The sequence below is a fragment of the Micrasema longulum genome, unplaced genomic scaffold (genome assembly GCF_059751315.1).
Source record: "Micrasema longulum isolate JH-2025_06_02 unplaced genomic scaffold, ASM5975131v1 h1tg001837l, whole genome shotgun sequence".
NCBI lineage: Eukaryota > Metazoa > Arthropoda > Insecta > Trichoptera > Brachycentridae > Micrasema > Micrasema longulum.
This window is the reverse complement of record NW_028279011.1, coordinates 189,268-211,162: the sequence shown is the minus strand read 5'-3', so window position 1 is coordinate 211,162 and position 21,895 is coordinate 189,268. Positions and strand designations below refer to the sequence as shown.

At 30.3% G+C, this 21,895-nt stretch overlaps 2 protein-coding genes across 4 annotated transcripts in view; one reads left to right on the top strand and one right to left on the bottom strand.

The window, feature by feature from the left end:
- The window catches only part of LOC148273775 (BAR/IMD domain-containing adapter protein 2-like 1), a 349,284-nt gene that overhangs the window by 159,987 nt on the left and 167,402 nt on the right, over nucleotides 1-21,895 (bottom strand). The gene's annotated exons all lie outside the window — the stretch shown is intronic.
- Nucleotides 723-1,355, top strand: LOC148273778 (uncharacterized). The gene has a single exon (XM_088238214.1). The coding sequence runs from the start codon at nucleotides 723-725 to the stop codon at nucleotides 1,353-1,355; it is 633 nt and encodes a 210-aa protein (XP_088094340.1).

The following is a 21,895-nucleotide window of genomic DNA, read 5'->3' as shown; positions in this document are numbered from 1 at the left end:
TTTAAAAATATTAAAAAGTATTGAGTTTGATTCAAGCGTTATAATGAGTGCTAGTTAATATTATTATAATAATATTATTCAACAATACAACAATAACCATCCACATTAACTGTGACACAAATTTTCGCTGTCCATATAAATTAACAAAAATCAAATAATTACTCAACATTTTGACAAATAAACATTGTGAGATTATAAAGTGCTTAGTGTAAAATACGCACAAACGTTATTTCGGTGTTATGTGTAAACAATTCACATCTAAAGTCGTTTTGTGTTTATATTCTGCAAATACTTCTGTGCTAAGTGCTTGTATCTAACGAATGGTGACAATACTAAGTTATCAAAATAAAAACACTTGAATTTCAAAACATTTAAGTTTTAAAAAAAAAACATTTAATTGAATGAATCGGATTTAACCTACTCAAGATTTATATTTATTGTTGAAAGGCATATTTAAAAGTCAGATACTAACTAAATAAATTATACAAAACATACTATAAAAAATATTTATAAAAATTGAATACATATAAAAAGAGGGTGCATAATATAATTCTACAATGACTACAAGGAGTAAGCAGCAATCAGGTGAAATAAATCATTATATGATTGAATACATTGATAAAAAATTTGAATCACTAAAGAATGATATATTATTGAAGCTTAATGAGCAGGGAGAAAAAAGTAATAAAAATTTTGAATCATTAAATAAAACCATTAAAGATATGGAAAGCTCAATAAATTATTTATCTGGGGAGGTCGAGGCGACTAAAGACAGCGTTAAAAAGAATAATACTAAAATAAAATTAATGGAAGCAAAAATTGAAAACTTGATTGATAAATGCAATGTTCTGGAACTTCATCAGCAACGACGAGAGCAGTGGGACAGGGCTTCCAATGTTGAAATAAGTGGAGTGCCTTTTGACAGAAATGAGAATTTAATACACACATTCTCTAAGATTGCAGAAAAAATTGGAGTTAATATCAAAAAAGAAGAAATTACGTCTATTCACCGTGTTCAACCTTGGCCAACGGCAAGATCCAGTTCTCGCGATAAACCTAATATCATAATACATTTGATCAGAAGAGAACTTAAGGACACGATTATAACTGCAGCACGCAGACATAAAAAATTGTTATCCGCGGACGTTGGAATATCTGGAGAAGCAAGCCGGATTTTCATTAACGAGCATCTTACACCCGCAAACAAGCTTTTACTGCGTAAAGCGAGGCAGTTGAAAATAGATAAAGAGTACGCATTCCTTTGGGTGAAAAATGGCAACATATTCCTTAGGAAAAATGAAGGATCACCCATATCCAAAATCTCATCAGACGCTGATCTTGAAAAAATAATATGACTTTTGAAGCAGCTGACTAGTGTTATTTCTTGTTTTCCTTATTTTTTGTTTTTACCTTTTCTTTGTACTATTTTCAACTTTTTTAATGTGTATAATTTAGCGAACTACTTGCCTTTAGTGACTGCATTGATATATAGAGACTCATTTTACAGGTGCGTCCAATATAATTTAAATCAATTTTACTGGTGTATTTTAAGTTTATTGTTTAATAGGTTGAAATATTTTAATATTCTCAGGCGCTAATCCCATAAATAGTCTATCTATTTACTACCAAAACGTACGCGGCATTCGCTCCAAAACTCATGATTTTTTAAATAACGTCTTGATTAATGATTATGATATGATTTTTTTATCTGAAACATGGCTCCTTCCAAGTATCAATGATAGCGAAATTTTTGATAGTAGATATAACGTATTTCGAAGAGACCGTGATTATGAGAAAACACAACAGACTCTCGGTGGAAGCGTGCTTATAGTTGTCAAAAAAATGTTTTGTAGTTCTGTAGTAGATTCTTGGGACCTAACGGCGGAAGTTATTTGGATTAAAGTAAACACAATCACACATCACAAAACCTTAAATATGTTCTGTTCCTACTTTCCTCATGGAAATTCACATTTGCGAGTGATATCCGAGTTTTTTGACAAAGTTTCCGATACACTCTTAACGTCCCCTAATGAAATTTTCCTGATTATTGGTGATTTCAATATATCTAATGCTGCCTGGCTTTCGAATCCCAGTTTTACTCACTGCACCCTCGATCCTAAGGATGATCCACTTAGCAAGTCTCTATGTAATTTTATGTCATTTAATAACTTCTACCAGTTCAATTCGCATGCCAATACTCGTGGCCGTATTCTAGATCTAGTTATCTCCAACTTTGACTGCGTAGTCACCGAATGTGTATCCCCATTAACACTGGAAGACGCCCATCATAAGACTCTTGTAATTTTGCTCAATTTACAATTCAAAATTCTTCCCGATAATCAAAGATTTGTTCGTTTATTTCATAAGGCAAACTACGATGATGTTTGTGCCCATTTAGATGATATTAATTGGTTCGATACTTTGTCTAATCTGAACATGGAAGACGCAACCCAGCAATTTTACGTTGTTCTAAATGGAGTTATAAACAATTTTGTTCCCAAGCGTCTCACAAATAATAATTGCCGATATCCTCCATGGTACACTCGACCGCTAATAAAGTTAATTTGAGAAAAAAAAAAATTTCACAAAAAATGGAAAAAGTACTCTCAAGCGTCTGATTATCATACTTTTTCTTTGCTGAGGGAAAGACAAAAACGCACGAATAAGGAATGTTACCTACATTTTATCACAACTGCTGAATATAACATTAACCGAGAACCTAAACTTTTCTGGTCTTTTGTCAAGTCCAAGCGAGCTGGGTGTGATGTGCCTCTTCAAATGTCCTACAAAGATAATTTGGTAATTGGCGGTCAGAATATTTGTAATGCTTTTGCGGAATATTTCCATTCTGAATTTTTGGAAACTAATGCATCTAGTTGTAGTGTTCCTGCCGAAGAAAATAGTGTAATTGATCTTAATGCTATAGAAATAAATGAGTCATTGGTAACAAAATATCTCAAAAAACTTAAAGTCAGCATGGGTGCTGGCTTTGATGGCATACACCCTTTTTTTATTTCTAAATGTATTAAACAGCTTGCGCGTCCTCTTACTTATCTTTTTCAATTATCAATAAAGGAAGGCACGTTTCCTGAAATATGGAAAAAGGCAAATATTACACCTGTGCATAAAAAAGGAAATAAGAGTCTTGTAGTAAATTATCGACCCATTTCTCTTCTTCCCATTTTTAGTAAAATCCTTGAAAATATAGTAACCGATCAGCTCTTCGATATTATAAAACCACATATTAATCCCAATCAACATGGATTCTATAAGAAACGGTCAGTTGAATCAAATCTTTGTGAATTTACCGATATTGTTTTGAATGCAATGGATGCAGGTTTTCAGGTAGACGTTTTATATACGGATTATTCAAAGGCTTTTGATAAAATAAGTCATTTGGTCTTACTTCGCAAGCTTTGGAACATCGGTATACGGGGGAATCTGTATCGTTGGATATGTTCCTACATTAGTAACCGCAGTCAATCGGTCTCACTCAAGGGATTTAATTCATCATTTAAACCAATCCCATCAGGTGTCCCTCAAGGTTCGCATCTTGGACCCTTATTTTTTATTATTTATATCAATGATATAAGTTTATGCATTCAAAACTCAAATTTTTTGCTATACGCTGATGACAATAAAGTATTTAAAATTGTGTCTTCAATAAATGATTGCAAAGTTCTTCAAGCTGACTTAGATAGAATCTGTTGCTATTGCAAGGACAATCAGTTATTATTGAATTCTGATAAATGTCTTGTCATGTCATTTACTCGAAAGAAAAAAAGTATACTATTTGACTACAAACTATCTGGGAAAATTGTCAATCGTTCAATGAAAGCGAGAGATTTGGGTGTACTGATGGATGATAAGCTTTTATTTAGAGATCACATAAATACAATAGTAGATAAGGCGTACAGACTTCTAGGGTTTATCTTACGAATCTCCAAGCCATTCTCATCACCAAATACATTAAAACTTCTTTACTATACTTATGTGCGAAGTCAACTCGAATTCGCTTCATTAGTATGGTCCCCTCAATATAATGTATATATTAATCAAATTGAAAACATTCAAAAGAAATTTATAAGGAGCCTGGAATATCGTTTTGGTAACATTGAAAATGATTACAGCGCATCTTTGATCAATTTTAATATAGAATCACTACAAAAAAGGCACCTTAGATATGATTTAATTTTTCTTTTCAAAATTCTCAATAACATAGTTGATTCGCCGTATCTTTTACAAAATATTGGTTTCCGTTGTCCTCTTCGCTATACTAGATTAAATTCCCTTTTTTATGTACCAACTTGTAAAAACAATTTTACCTCGAATTCATTCATCAGACGCACCTGTAGAAATTATAACGAACTCAGTATTGATGTAGACATTTTTAACTGCACGTTGCATTTGTACAGAAAATTTCTTCATGGGGTCGATTATTTGGGATAGTTGCTGAATGTACATCTTGAGTGGTTTATGCTATGCATATGTGCCGCATGTAATGTATATGTTTGTATATGTTTTATATGTGCGTTCATGTGTGTGCGTGGATGGCTCGGAGTGTACATTCGGTATTTTTATTTATTTTAATTTATTACCTCCATGGAAAACGCAAATGTCAACAATTATCTTTTTTTCACTTAAAATTCTTATTTATTTTTTATTTTTTGTCACATTTAATGTTTATATCTTTTAAATTTATGAAAACTTAATTGGTCTTTTTATGTTAAAAAATTGTTGTTTTTAATACTGATTTTGTATGACTGTATGTTTTCTAAATAAAATAAAATAAAATAAAAAAATAAAATAAAATTATTACCACATACAAAAAAACCCGTCTCTTCACCAGTACATTAATTACACTAACGTGCAAATCCTACTTCACACCATAGAAGTTGCAGAATAATATCAAATCAACGTGCTTATAGATTACGTGGTGAGCACCTAATGCTAGCTAGACTATGAAGCCAGAATTTAAAAAAAGAAGACACATACATCCAATAAAAATAATAAAAAATAAGCATTGAAATTAAAATAAGAAACACAGTACATAGAAGCCATATTTTACAAAAAAACATAAGCAAAAAATGTACTTTTATTTTATTTATTTGGACACACTTCAAAAAAACGTTTAAAAATATTTGAAATTGTAAAAATTTAGTAAGAAAAATTGGTTTGAGTGTAAGAATATGTATTTTAAGATTGTGTGATAAAGATGTTCACACACTACATACATACATACATATATTTATTTTGTAAACTCTGATCAATTAAAAAATATCTACAACAATTCAATGCTATTATTTGATTGATCGTTTGTTTTTAATATGCAAAAAAACCCGTTGGTTTTCTTTTGTTATTTTTAAGTATCGGATGCGAATCGTGGCACCTCACTAGAGCCCAAAACAGCAAAATACTGAGTTTTGCAAATAAGTATCTCAGAAGAATCTTGGGTGGGCGGTGGTTTGATATTGTGAAGAATGAAGTACTAAGAAAGCGGACGCAGTAAACGCTTGTGACAACTGTTATCAAGCGGAGACGATACGGTTGGCTTGGCCATTTACTGTGAATGTCTCCTGAGAATTACGCTTGCCTACTTTACAAGGCATCAGGTTATTGACGTCCTAGACGTCTTTAGCTGACTGTTTGTCGACAGTTTATGTCAGAACTACGGGACGCAAATCTGACTTGGAGGGACGCACAGAAACTGGCAGCCGACAGAGATTATTTTTGCAGCACAACGGGCCAGAAGGCTTAATTACAGTAGTGAATTACAGCACAGAATACCCAGGCTTGAGAAAAATCATATTCAATTTTTGTGTTCTCACCGGGAATCGAATCTGGAACCTTCCGTGCGTGAGTCAAGTGCCTTAACAATTACACCTTGGAAGCCGCCGAAGATGCTTGGAGGCTCTTTTTGGACACCATATGCTCAAACTAGGAAGCGGACACGAAATGATGATGATGATGACGCTCCATTATAATTTGTTATGATTCTGTACGTAATAAAATTATCTGCCCACCCCACTGATAATAAGAATACCAGTACTCAATTTTATAAATGTTGATTGTGATTAAATTGCGTTGTTGAAAAAACCTATTTGAATAATTCATTAAAATATTCCACTAATCAATTATTCTGAATGACTAATTTCATTCATTAAATCTCACCTCTTACCTGTTATTTCCCCATTCTCTCACAAGTCCTTGATTATAAATGCACTACTAAAATTGTATGCATTAAGTTCACCCACAATAATAGAAGAGTACAATCCCCACACGTAAACAAAATGAATAACTATGTATACGAAATAACAACCCACACTTGTATTACTAGTGATATTTCATTTCATAAACAAACATAAAATGGTTCTTTTGTATATGTATCGGTAAATAAATAATAATTTATTCCCACACACACTTTATTGAAATACAGATCGAGAATTTTTTGTAAAAATTTGACTTTGCCGTGGAATCATCTCCCATCCACTTTTAAAGATGTATCGACAGTATCTCTGTTTTAATCACGCCCAAAATCATATTTTTTCTATCCCTTTATTTTTCTTTTCCCCTTCAAAGACAAGTGTCAATATTTATTTATTTATTTTTACATCAACAGTTCAAAAAACTTTTAATAGTAAAAAGTTTTACAGATATATTTACAGCAGTAAAAAAAATCATCGTACAATACATAATATAATAGAATAATTAAAACTTAAAAACAACAAAAAAGTAAAAAAGAAACATAACATAATTCTCTAAGATGACAAATAAAAGATAAAAAATAACATGAGAAAAACTTATGTTCTAAATATAAGTAAAACAAAGTAAATTTAAGAATAAATGAACATAAAAATAAAGAGGCTAGTATTTTACTTTATTGATTAATTTATATACATTCATCATCATTATCAAAATCATTCCCTTTCCGCAACAATGATGCATAGGGCGCTGCATTGGAACACCAACCGCAGAGTATCTTAATCATTTTTGTTACATAAAAGTAAGATGATCAGCCTATGCTTCAGGTACCAGTCCAGAAGCTATGAAATATTCTAGTGTAAAAAAACACTCTTTTGAAAAAATATTTCATATCAACCATGTTGGGAATCGAACCTGAAACCTATTGCATGGTAGGCTAACGCGCTGACCATTATAATGGTATACCACGAGGCCGACAAAATATATCTACACTATTGATAAATATATTCAGTAAATATATATCGACGGTGGAAAGAAAAAAGTTACCAAGCGACATGTAGCGACTTTACAGAAAAAACTTTTTTTAAATTTAATTTATGTTCAAAGCATTAACTTTTTTTCATAAAAAATTGAACTTTCTCATAAATATTTTTTTTATACAGTAATATTTCATGTTTTATGTAGTTAATTCAAAATTACTTTATATAAAATTAAAAATAAATCTGCTAACTTCGCATTATAGTACGGACCCAGCGCCGCGATTTAATTAATTAAATTTATCCTTTAATGGCGATTTATTTAAATTTTTAATCCTTTTGAGGCTGGCACTTTTTTCTTTTAAAACCTATTAAAAATATGAGAAAGAAATCAGAAATTTCTGAAGTCGAATTTAATTCTGATATAACTGTCAGTTTTGAAAACGAACGCCTAAATGCATCTATAATGTTGCTAGTCCGTCCTATTAACATATAAGAGCATCTACGCATAAATTTTGACACTATAAAAAACAAATTTAGTTATTTTATTTTTCCATTTGTTTTACTATCTTCTGGAGTGAACGTATCGAGACGTTAAAGGAGCAGGCTTTGAAATCGCTCAGTAGATAAATACAAACAATCATTAAGCATACCGTCTTGGTAATTGTCAAAAGTTAAATAAAAATCGGGTTCAAGCGAACATTTTTTGCTTGAATTGCGATTAATTGGAGTTTATTATCGTTTCGAAGTGTATATATATATATATATATATATATATATATATATAGTTGAATAATTTATATAGCGCCATTATTGTGAAAATCACCTCAAGGGCGCTGTACAATTAATAAATATCCCAGTACGTCTTGCAGCTACAGAGTGCATGGACGTTTCGGATTCTAGTTCCTCGTTTTCAATTAAGAACAATAAAAAATTATAAAAGATAGGAGCTAGATTACAGGACGTCTTGCAGCTACAGAGCGCATAGACAGTTGGAAATTTAGCCCCCATTTAGACGTTTTAAAAATTGACAAATAAATTAAGTGTATTATGTAATGATACTTAAAAAAATAAAATAACATAAATAATGAAAGGGAGTAAGATTACAACACGTCTTGCAGCTACTAAGCGCATTGACAATTGGCATTCTAGACCCCATTTACAAAATTTAGGTATTTTAAAGTTGATATATGAAAGCTAGATAACCAATCATCCTGCAGCTACAAAGCGCATGAACGAGTGGAATTCTAGCAAAGTTAAAATGATATCAATAAATTTACAAAAAATAGAGCATAGTAGTCAGTTTGTTAAGTGTTCATACCAAGAAGTAAGCAATAAAAAACTAAATAAATGAAACACTGTTTTATTTTTTTACTACAGCAGCCTATTTAAAATGAGAATTTTTTAAAATTTCAATGAAGTAAGGAACACGGACTCAATTTTCGGGTTCATTTATTGGTTGGATTTGATCATATGACGTCGATACAAGATACCGAAGTAGCTAGAGATAGTACAGAAGTTAAGATTATAGAAGAAAGCGTCCACAATCACGGCACAAGTTCTATCCACCGTCACCTAGTCACCCGCATCGTCTCGCATGCGGATGCAACAGTATGATTACGTAATACGTGTGGTTTAGAATTACAGTCTTGCGGTTCGACATGCACTCGTGCACACTTGAATCATTGCGTGTGATTTACCCGAAGTGCCTCGCCTTTGCGACATCCAACAATAACAGTTATGAGACAGTAAGTTCTTGCACTATTGCTTTGCGAAATCATCTATTTCTCTTGCTGTTTTTATCAATCACAATCTCTTTCACGCCTAATGGTGCATATGGCATTGCAATAACATTAAATAAATCGTTTGTTCGTAGTTTGCTTGAACTTAATTCAATTATATGGTCTCCTTATTATAATATTCAATTAACGCGGATTGAATTAGTGCAACGTTAATTTTTAAAATCGTTAATATTTAAAATCGGATCAAATACTATCATAATTAACTATTATGATCGTCTAGAGTACTTTCACATCTTTAGCTTATACTTCAGAAGAATTTCGGCTGGTTCGATATTCTTGCACAAATTAATATCTAACTGTATCTATGCCCATGATATCCTTGCTCAGATAAACATTAATGTACCTCGCCGTAACTTGCGTACCAATCTTGTCTTTGCTGGGGAAAATTACAAAACTAACATCGGATTCTTTTCCCCTCTGCCAAGGATCATCACAATAGTGAACGAAATCTTACTAAACGGTATTGTCGATGTGTTCCTACAGCAAGGTCAGGCATTTAAGAAGCAAGCGGTATTGTTTCTCCTGACTCGCGATGTCACACTTGCCATTTTCCCTAGATTATGCCATATTTATACCATTTGTTAATTATACATTTTGTAAATTTTAGTAGATTCTAAGACTGTTTAGATTAAGTATTTCTCATTAATACCAATGTATTGAGGTCACTTCAGCCTGTTGATTGGCATTAAAAAAAAAAAAAACAGAACATTTGTATTTCAAATTTAAATACGTTATTGCAAAAGCTTTTTTCCCTAATTGATACAAATATTTACTTTTTTATAAAAAGAAAACAGCAATTATTTGCAAAAGATAAAATATTTACAAATAAACCAAAATTATAGACCAATCATAGTTTTTTAGATATAAATAGATACAATATCAAAAAAAAAATGTTAATTACCAGTGTAAAGCCAGATCGTTTCATTCCACTTGTAAAAAAATACAATAAATAGAACATGACAAAAAATATATTTTTTGTTAGTTTTTTCGGATAAAAAATAATTATAATAAAGAACCAGATACTGACGATACTGTTTCATTGTATCAAACTTTTATTTATATATTTGTTACAATTTTCATATCTGAATTTATTTATACTTATTATTACTTTAAATTTATAAATATTTCTTTCTTCCTAATGTAATCATCAGATTCGTCTTTATAAAATGTTCCGTGTTCTGTAATATTCTCATATTATTTTTATTATTGTGTTACTTGTATATTTTAGTTTTAAAAGTGTACCTGCATTTAATTTATTTTTTATTGTACTTTTTAACCCAGGAATAATTATTATTTATGTTTAAGTGAGCTTAAATGTCTCCTAACACTCTTTACATTATATGTATTTTTAAGTACCATTATTTTTAATATGTTTTCGCCCGATCCTCCAATAACTTTCATTATTAAGTTTGTATCCTTTAATCCTAAGTGTTTCTGTGAGCTTAGATATTTCTTTAGCACTTTTTTTGTTACTAAATTTCTATTAAGCTTATTTCATTCCAATAATTTTCTGTTTTTTTTTTATTATTATTTGTAATCAATATTATATAAAGGTATTGTTTAAACCGTCGCTTTATGTGGTTAAATTTATGTGAATAAATCTAATAAAAGGGCAAGGCTTATTATGAAGTCTAGTTTTTTTTTCTCTATGAACAAGTGTTGAAACATGTTCACCTATTTGTAGTCTTAATAAACTTCAAATTAAATTATTTATTATTTGTGGCACATGCCTTGATGAAACTGAAGTATAATATTGTCACTGAACAGGCACCTCAAGCGTAAGACTATTCCCCTTACCTTCCAGTAACGTTGCATTTCTTTTAATAATGCTTTGTCCTATGCACCATCGGATGCGAATCATGGTTAGAAAATGACGATAATACTTAAATTGTTGATACTCATGGTTAATTCATTTACAAATTATCCACCTCGAAGGAACAACATTTGTTTTTAAGTCGAGGAATTCAAAGGCGTACTTATGTACATACATACATACATACACAACGCAAGTTGTTTGAATCAGTCCAGAGCAGTGGTGAACGGTAATTTTATTTACAGGTATGCTTTAAAAAAATATCATTTATTTGTACCTACATAGTAGGTTCATAATATAATGTAAGTTATATATACTATAAATTGCAATTTTTTCTATAATTCTGTGTGATACAATAACTCTCACTTATATAATCAACTCAAACGACGTAACTTTGTGATAAATTACATTGTATTGCTATATTATCCATTAATTTAACACATTTCCTATTGTTTTTTTTTTCAAATAATAGCACGATTCATTCAGAGAGCATTGGGTATTCTCTTTACGATAGAAATGTCAACTGGCCGATTTGGTCTAGAAATCAATAATGCTAAAAATGGCCGCGTCGAGCGCAACATGTGTTGCGAGTTATAAATCAAAAGTATCATCTCAAAGAAAAATAGTCCTTAAAAAAGAATGTTTGAAATTTTGTTTTCCAAATCTAGAATCGTCAAAAAATTTGTGTAATCTGCCAGTTTACTTTAGGAGAAAAATCCCGCCGCTGGGTTTAAGATGATTAAAATATAGTACACTTATTTGTATGATGAAATACGCTGGAGTAATTGGCTAGTTCATTGGCTCATTCATTGGCTCATTCATTGTCTCACTGCTGGCGATGGACGCGCTTTATTAATATTTTTTTATATATGGATAAAAATACAAACGGTGGCAATTGTTTATAAGAAATAGTAATTATTAGTTTGTTTTTCCGTAAATAAAGTTAGTAACACATTATTATGGATGATCAAATATAATGGTAAGCTGCGCATTATCGCTTCTATGCACGATTCGCCCCTGGTACAGAATCGACCTCTCGCTCACCTGTGTATGGTATGTACCTCAAAGATCATACAACATTCCTATCCGAGGTCACACCTATGACAATAAGGCGAGTAACGTTCCTAACAACGCTCAAGTACCCCGTCGTTAAATCTCCACTCCAACTGAAAAATAAGTTGCCGAAATAAGTTAACCGCGGCTGACAGCAAGACGCTTCAGGAATATTAAAATGGCCGCTTCATTGGTAATTTGCTGGCAGTTCCCGTCCTAACCGACCGAATTTATTATTCAAGAGAAGCTTATATATTTGAATATCCTCCGCGGATATTTAGCATTTTTCGTGCGGACAACTTATTCAATATCAAGTTCACAGATGAATATTAAGGGCAACCATTGAAGCAACGCAAACAACCTTTTAAACCCTAAAGCGCCAATGTTGTCTTGAACTCAAAGGAATAATTAAAAAAATAATGTGCAACTCATTTCAAGACTAAACACTTTTTGATTAAATCGTAAATAATAATGACCGGCCAGTTTCAGACAAAAATTGGCCAAAACTTTGGCTGAGCCGAATCCTGCGGTCGGATTACATTCGGCTGTACTCGGGTGTAAAATTATCACAACTATAAATATTAGGTCGTACATTCAAATAACTAATTATTGTTATCCAATTGTCTAACATAAAAAATAAAAGCTTTACTGATTTGTGATTTTTTGACTACTATTTCTAGAATCTTTCATATAAAAAAAATTAACTAAGCATATAATACATGAACAAGATATAGGGATTATAGTTAGGGATTATATATTATAGGAAATTATAAAAAAAGCTTATTTGGGACGGTACATAAAAAGAAAACATTTTTGTTAGAATATATTATAATATTAGTTAATACAATCTAAAACAGTAAGATAACATTATATCAGAAACATGAGGCACAGTATTACACACTATTTATAGAAATTATATTAACAACTGTCACTATCGAAAAGATTCAAGTAGTGTTATTTATTTTCTTTACTTTTAGATTTAATATTTGACTTTTAGTTTTTTATATATTTTAAATTCCTTCACAGTAAATGAGTTGAAGTTCTTGTAGCGAATGTATATTGAAGAACTTTTAAATATAACTTATATGTAAAACATAACAATGAACCAAAAAGCGTTAAAAATAAACAAATTTACTCATTAAATTTTTGGCTTTTATTTCATTGTGTATTTTATTTAGAACTTGTTTCAATGCATTCAATAGTTTTAACATTAAAAACGCTTAATTTTGGGTGTTTTGGTATGACTTTCAACTTATTTAAATAAGTTTCAGTTACGTCTAAAACTAGAACAGAAGCCAAAATTCGGTTTCAGTTTGGTTAGTCACTAGTAAATAATATATTTTTTTTTGAGAAATTAAGCTAAGTTCGTAAAAAAAATTAACATCACTTGCTTATTTTATTATCTAACATAAAAAAATCTTTTCTTCATGTACCTTGATAAACAAATATACTGTTGAACGCATGTTCGAAATAAAGACAAAATGCGATCTCTCAAGCAAATGCGTGGTAAAACGAGATCCGTACATTCCGTTTTTAAAAACGTGTGATTTTTTGTGCAAATATAAGAGATATTGAGACATTTGAAGCAAAGGCAATGCTCTAAAATAATTTGACAAAAATATTCTGAAAAAAAAACTCGTTTTTGTACTTGACCATTTTTGAAAATTATCTCCTGATTTACGTGAACTGGCATTGTCATGCTTAAAACAATCGGAAAACCAAACGACGTTTTCGCTTGACATTAGATTATTAAAGGATTGCAATCAATATCCAGCTACAAACCTGACTTTGCTTCCCTGGACAAATCTCATTTATCGAAACGTATTACATGCGTAATAAAAATATATTCATCAATTATATGGATGGTAAAGTTTACGATAAAACTCTAAATTAATAATTGGGAGATCGCATGGGCTCTGGACGGAGAAAAGTTGATCTCGGATCTGATCAAATTGGCCACCCTTGCCCTGCATCATAAATAATAATGTAATCAGGAATTTTTTATCTTAAGAATTACATAATTGCTTAGATTTGTGTTACGCTCGCTTAAAATACATTCATTATACATCAAAAGTTAATGACATTTATAAGTATTGCAAATGAGATTTTCTGATAGCGTTCTGAATACCGTATCTACGAGTAAGAAAGCTTTATACATGTCATAATAAACAGGTGATACATATATGTGTGCGTAGGTATGATTACATTATGACTTCAGGCACAGTACAACTTAGCCTTGTGAAATCATGTTAGGAATGCAAGCCTTAGTAACTCTCACACCTGTCGAATATTAAAAATCGAATATCGAATCGAATATTAAAAATATACGGTACATTGATTTTTTGCGCCACCGAAAAACAGCTGTAGTCAAATAAAGCGAATTTTATGATGAAATTAAAGTTTCTTAGTTTATTTATTTTAAATATTAATTTTTTACACATATTTGTTTATAAATTTGTATAAACCACTTTAATTCTTTTATTATTACACTTTGACCGGTTTTGAGGTTACTACCTCATCGTCAGGAATTTAACTAACTTATAATTACACGCGATGCTATTTATGAATAGCAATTCCTGACGATGAGGTAGTAACCTCGAAACCGGTCGAAGTGTAATAAAAAAAAAAATAAAGTGGTTTATACAAATTTATAAACAAATAAGTGTAAAATGTCATACCACAAAGTGAAAAATGTTTTTGATAACAATAATATATGAATTTTTTATTTATTAATTAATATAGCTACATGAAATGATGCATGTTTTTTTTTATTATTAATAATAATAAAAATCATAGTTTATTTACAAAAATAACAATTACTTTATCTACTACATACACACTTAGGTAATAGATTTATCTGGATCATGTCTAGTCTGCCTAACTAGGTACAACCTGTTTTAAGGCAGGCATTTTTATCCAAAAAATAATCAATAACATTACTACCTACTAGTTAATTTACTATACAGTTATACAATATTAATTTATTAAGAACATATTTTGAGTAAATTTTCCAAGTTCTCTCGACCTAAACCCAGTAACCATTTTTTTACAAGATTGTTAAATTGAATCCGGGTCATGGTTTTGCAATCTTTGGATAACATATTGAATATTTTTGGGCCCAGAAATCTGAAATTTCTTTGCTCGAATTCAGAATTTGTGGTAGACCCTATGACCCATCTTCTAGTTTGACTTCTGGTAGTGAGGGAGTATTCCTTTTGAAATTTAATAGAGTAATTTTCTTTCACAAACATTAATATTTTTTTAATATATAATTGCCTTATATCTAAGATCTCGAATTCCTCAAATAACTTGACGCTGGAGTACCTAAAGGCCTTTTTTAAAATTAGTTAAATGATTGATTTTTGTGCAGATTCGAGAGGTTTTTAAGTGCCTCCCCATCCTACTATAATCTAATTTTGAATATTTAGTTAATCTTAAAACTGAAACTTTCTAAAAAATATAATATCTCTTGTCCTTGGAGAGTGGCTTACACTGTTATATTTATTTAGTTATTTGAAGTTATATAATTTTGAATACACACGAGAAGAATAAAAATAAACGAAATAAATAGAAAAACATAAAATAAATATTCTGTTTTACTAATTAAATTAGGAATATTCTTTTCGCTAAAAGTTTCTTAGAATCTACTTTGAATTTATTAGGTGATATAATAGTTTTTAGTTCATTGTGGAGATTCCAAAAATTTATTTTACCTGTGAAAACAAAACTATTTTGACCATGACTTGTGTGAAATTTAGGATTTTATATATTATTTTGGTATTTGATTTCTTTTATTTTATCTTCGTTGTAAAATTGTATACTAGATTTTATTTTGTAAAAAGTGTCTATTATATGAAATTTAAATAATTTTAATAGATATTCCGCATTGAATGTATATAATTTTATGTAAACACTTTACAAACATACATCTTATATAGCTATAGAAGGAAAAATTTGCCTTACGGCAATAAACCATTCTTACCTATTGAAACCATTTGTAAAGATATGGACTATATGCGTTTTGGAAAATAATTACTCTGATCGTTTGTTTCGAATTCGTGAAGTTTTATTGTAACTTGTGACTTTACAAAAGATTTATTGAATTTCTTCACTGTTATATTTATTTTAAAAAAATATGGTGGCTAACTTTGCGTGGGCCAATAATCGTTTAAAATCAAGGAACTTTGAACTGACACGAGAATTCGGCAGAAAGTTTCTGGAAAGTATTGGCCATTCCGAATTTAATAAACTGCCCGATGAGCTAAAACACGAAAAGAAAATCCAAAAGCCTTGCAATTAAAAAATATTACTTAAATCTTTTTAATTGTAATAGTTATTTTATTTTATTTTATTTGGGAAATCAACAGTTCTACATATATATTTTTAGTAAACAAACAGATGTAGTGTATAAACTCAGAACTAATGACAGATTTCCACATAGTATACAAAGTTAGTAAAGAAAATATATTACATATCAAATAAATACATACAATTTATACGTATAAAAATGTTATTTTCATGTACTCAATAATCAAAGATTTTTTAAATATTTATTTTAAGAACATTAAGTTACTGTAAATTGGGCGGGATAAGGAAAAGAATGCTTGAAGAGAGGATAAGGAGGTGAAGGGAGATGTACATATTTATTATTATAATGTCTACTAAATTACATAATGCATTTTTAGTGTTAATTTTAAATCTGACAGAGTGATGTTTGTGTAATCTATATTTTTAAATTTTGTATTGTACGTTGAAAAAGTCCGACGAAAAAAAGCATTTTTAACATACGATGTTTTACTTATTGGTACATGAAACAGGTGGTACCGTCTACAAATCCTGGCTGGCACATGTATTTTTATTAAACCAAGCAGCTCTGTACAGTCAACCATTCCTGTCATAATTTTGTAAAGCAGTAGTTGGTCCGCACACACTCTGCGGTATTGTAGAGAAATGATTCCATGGAAGGTGGAGGCAGTGAGAGTAGATACATAAGAAATACCGGTTTTGTATTTAAGGTACTTAAATTATTAATGTAATTTATATAGATGGTGTAAAATACTGTGTTCTATGTTTCTTATATAACATTTTCTTACTATTTCGGATGTATTAACTATGTTCGATATTATGTATCGTCACAAAAATATTTTCTTAAAAGTGTACGGTTTTATATGAGTATTTTTAAATAACTCCTGGAGTATAATATGTACTACATGTATTATATGTTTAATTTACAATAAAAAAATAATAATACAGAATGAGAGTGTCGACTGCTTCGCGGTACCTTTTATTGACAGCTGATTCACTCTGAACATAAGCGCGAATTCAGAGTGATTAGCGAATAATATTTCTAAGGTAAAATATAAAAATAATAAAAAATCATTTAAAAAACTAGGGAACAGGCATGGAATAGTAATGACGAAAGTCATGTAAAAGAAGGATTTTTTCGTCTTTTTCGGAATATATGTCTATCCTCGGTGTAAATCATTGTGATAAATGACTCGGTCATGTATCTAATGACAAACTCACAAACACTTGGAGTTCATACCCAAACGAATAACCGTTTTATGTTATTTCCCGAACGAGTTCCCCTGGCCTCTCCCGTGACGGTCTGACGTGGAAATATGGCGCCCTAAAAAACCAACACGAAGCATACATTCTGTTTTGATCGAAAGTTAATCGTGTGCTAACGGCTCAAATATTTCACAGAGGAATTTCCCGTAAGCTCCATAAAGCATCACATATAAACACACTTCAGTGATAAGAAAATTACAGATTTTTCAGAAGTAAATCGCCAAGAAAATTACTAACGATCGGACTATTTTCTGTGCACGAGTAAATAACTCTGTATGTGTAACTTATTTTTTATGTTAATATACAGTTGCGTTTAAAAACGTTTGGATAAAATTAAGTCAAATTTAAATCAATGTTATATTTCCTCATAACAGCCAAATCGTGTACATTTGATAACCCCTTTTAAGACACCTAGAAAAAGTGGTACATAAATATACTAACAGAATTGGGGAATTTATTTTCTAATAATTCGTGATAAGATACAAACCAGTCTTCCACACAGCTTTTTCTAAATGCAGTTTATAACCACTAATCGACTTTTTTATGTGTACCGATTTCGAGACGTACCCGTCTCTTCGTCAGGATACCAAAAAAACTACCAATTTAAATCATCATATTGGTTTTATATTTTTGTGCAACAACTATGGTGAAAGTATGTCGTGTGATTTGCACGTTAGTTTGATTGGTGTCCTGATAAAGATACGCGTACTTCTTGAAACCGGTAGGCATAGAAAAGTCAGTTAGTGGATATATACAAATATTTATTAAATTGTTTGACCACAAAGATAATGCTTTAAATATGAATAGTATTTTATAAGGTTTGTAAGACGTAAATCAACACAAAATATGTGAGAGTATTAAAAGCAAACTTAGAAATCTCCATTGAAGGATTTACTGAGTTATTTGCGAAAAGCTTTGAAAAAAGAATTATGATATTTCTAATTATGCTTCACCAACTCAATGAAGAATGCCAAGTTTGCGGTGTCAAGTAGTATAATTGAAATCTGTTTTGCAAGATTTAGAGACGGTTTTGAATTACGCCATTATTTATATGGGTAGGTTTTTATTTGTAATTTATTTTGGCATCAATAACTAATTTTCCGTTTTCAATGGAGATTTCTAAATTCGCTTTTAATAACCTTGTGTATTCTATAAAGGTTCAACAATTTGATGTTGAATTTGGTGGATGCTTTTAGGTAAAAGCCCTAAATAAGAAAATCGAGTAAAGATAAGTCCACCTCATTGTATAGTGGTTGACGCTTTCACCTACCGTTCTTGAAATCCTGGACTCGAAGCTTAGCAGGGAAGATGTAAAATATCGATTTTAAAGTTGTTTTCACAGGTAATATTTCGTTAGTCCTGAACTGGCATCTAACTCGTAAGACCGATCATCTACGGAAATACGATAATATTTCATGCTAACTTTTACTTTGATAAAAAAGCTTGTAGCTTAAAGCTGTGTAGCTTTGAAACCCGACATTAATAAAATATTAAATAAGTGGTTAAAAACAAGGTTGTTTTATTTTAATTAAAACACAAAGTTAGTTCTTCAAATGTGAATTTTATAAAATAATCCTTTAGGTAATTTTTTAAAACTCTTGTGTGGCCATGACGTAACACGAGTTTATATATTTATATCTCTTATTTATTAAAAATGATGAGGCTGTATTTTTTGTAATCTTCAAATGAACATTTTCACGTCAGATTTGGAAAGTAAAATTTGTATAAATATGCTGGATAATGATTTTTTTTTAAATATGTATATAAACAAAAAAAATATATTTACTATCCGAAGAATAAACATCCAAATAAAAGTGATGCTTATATACCACATAAGCATCACTTTTATTTGGATGAAAGAAAGAAAGAGCACGAGAATAAAAAATATAATAAGGAAAACAAAAAAGCGGTTTTGCAGCCTGTGTTTGTGTAAAAGCGACAAAAAAAATAACAAATTTGTTCAATCAATCGATTATTGGCAGTAGGCGAGAGTTCACGCTAGTTATATAAACGTTTTATTTATGATTTTTTATTAGAATTTTAGAACTTCAAAATAATTGGTCTTTTAACGAAATGCGATGTGACAACACAGCGTTTAAAGGAATTTCGTAGCACAGCCTTTTAAAAGTTAATGGCGCGATTTTGTCGAACGGCCTTGTAAAATATCAAAATCGTATTATTTCCTTACTTTTTTATCAGTGTACAGCCCGCCACCAGAACAATTTCTAGAAAATTGTACGCAAAGAAATGTAGGCATCAAATAGGCAAATCTTAAACCCGACACGCAAAATGTACCTATCTACACCTGTCGCAAGCATAACCGGCCCCGCCCTGTTGTGCAAATGCAACACTTTGACATTTGAGACTTGCGAGGAATTACCGCGACTGCATTCCTGTAATCGCAAGGACTCGCATAGCCTCTAAGGAAAAGGGGCTCGGTCGATATTGCATTAATTTAGAATTACAGTATGCGAGGAAAGCAGAGCAATTAATTGAGAGATTGCGCTGACAGATACTGTTTAATTGACTATCGAAATTGCGATTAGTGCAAACTGCCAAGGCGTAATTGCTATTCAAAGCATTTAAAAAACTTCGGAAGTAGAACTATTTACATACAAAAGAACTATTTCACATTTTTCATGTTCCATCAATTGACAAAACGTATTTCAAAAAAACAATTTTACAAATCCAAGAAAAGAATTTCAAAAAATCCATACATAAAATTATTCACGTAGACATCAGTATAATATTAAAATGACAAAATGTAATACTAAACATTTTGAAAAAAGTTATGTAGGTATATCGGAGTATAAATTACTAGAACAATTTGCCCGACGAAATAAAAATTATCAATGTCTTTACAAAATTCAAGCTAAAGGTAAAAATATATAGCACTAATTTTGTGGTTATTCATTATAATCAAATAAATAAAAGAACTATGTTTTTTACCACTAATTTTTTCATTATTTATTTTTTCCACCGACCGGTTTCAAAGCAAACAAGCTTCTTCGTCACGATTTACGTAACTAATGAATTGATTCCTATTTTATTTTTATCATGTTTATTAAATACTACACGTGGACCCAATTAATTAAGTCGTTTTTTGCTTACACGGGTGGTAATTTGATATCAATATTTTCGAAGTTAGACAGGAGAGAACTTAAAAGAAATATTGTTTATTTGGTTATTAATTATTTTCTTCTTATTATGAATCGCTTTTTAATTTTTAAGATTTCTAACTTGTCTAATTTTAATATTTAACAAAAATAATAATAAACAATTAGTGGTTAAAAACAAATTTATTATATTAAAGGTAAAAATATTTGTCGATCAACCACCTTAATCAAATGTTGCCTTTTAACATTTAAGTCATATGTAAGTTTTTTCATTTTTTAATTAACTAAACATGTTTTTTTTTTAAATATTTTTCTATAGTACTGAAAGTTCTTTTGCTAAGCAACTTGAAATCTTATTTGATAATTTTCTTAATCATGTTATACTATGTATTTGGGTACATTTGTATGTGCGTGTGCGTGTATTTGTGTATATAATTATACATGCGTGCGCATGCATGCGCATTTGCATGCATATGTATATGCACTTATTTATAAAAATGTTTTATAAACCTTAGTTTATTTTTTGAAATATGTATATGTGTATTTATTAGAATTTTTATTTATTTATAATCTCACAGCAAGCACAAGAGGTTTTCTTTTTTTTGATGTGGTACCTTGTTTTGTTTTTTAATTTTGTACAATTGCTTTATTATGTATTTCTTTTTGTTAACATGTTACTTTATTTTTTATTCAATAAAAAAAACAACCTGAATAAACACAATATCATTTCCTAAATTCAAAAACAGTCATATCTTTATGTATATTATCTGTTATAAAGTAATTAAAATCGATAATCGCTGCTTAAGTGATTCGATTTAATTGCTTAGGCCTTAGGCCTAAATAAATATGTCAATCGGATGTTTGTCCACCTCGTGATCGCGTTTGCCTATCATGCAAAAGGTCTTGGGTTCAATTGTCGACATGTTTGATATGAAATATTATGACACTAAAATATTAAATATAATTGATTGAATCGGCGTTTACTTTGTGGAACAACATGATTAAATATTTCAATAATTGAATAATAAGTTCTTCGACCACTTGAGTTTATTTCAAAGCACTACTTATTTCGGATAAACCTGTACAATTTACAATAACACATTTAGATAGAAAGATTTGTGCTTTCTGAAACTAGGTGTGCTTTAAAAAAACTCAAGTGAACTTAGAACAAAGTGTTTTATCAATTGTATATTTAAAATATTCTATAATTAGACCTAAGTGTAGGTTCTTTCTTTTATATAGCAAAAATGATCAAGATTTACTACGGGAAGTGTATCAATGCAGTGCCTATGCTCCATTAAGTCCAAAATTACAAAGAAAACCCCCAAAGAAATAATGTAAAATACTTAAAATTAACCTACG

Excerpts from the sequence above, each read along its gene's own strand:
- LOC148273778 (XM_088238214.1), top strand. The coding sequence starts at position 723 with ATGGAAAGCTCAATAAATTATTTATCTGGGGAGGTCGAGGCGACTAAA.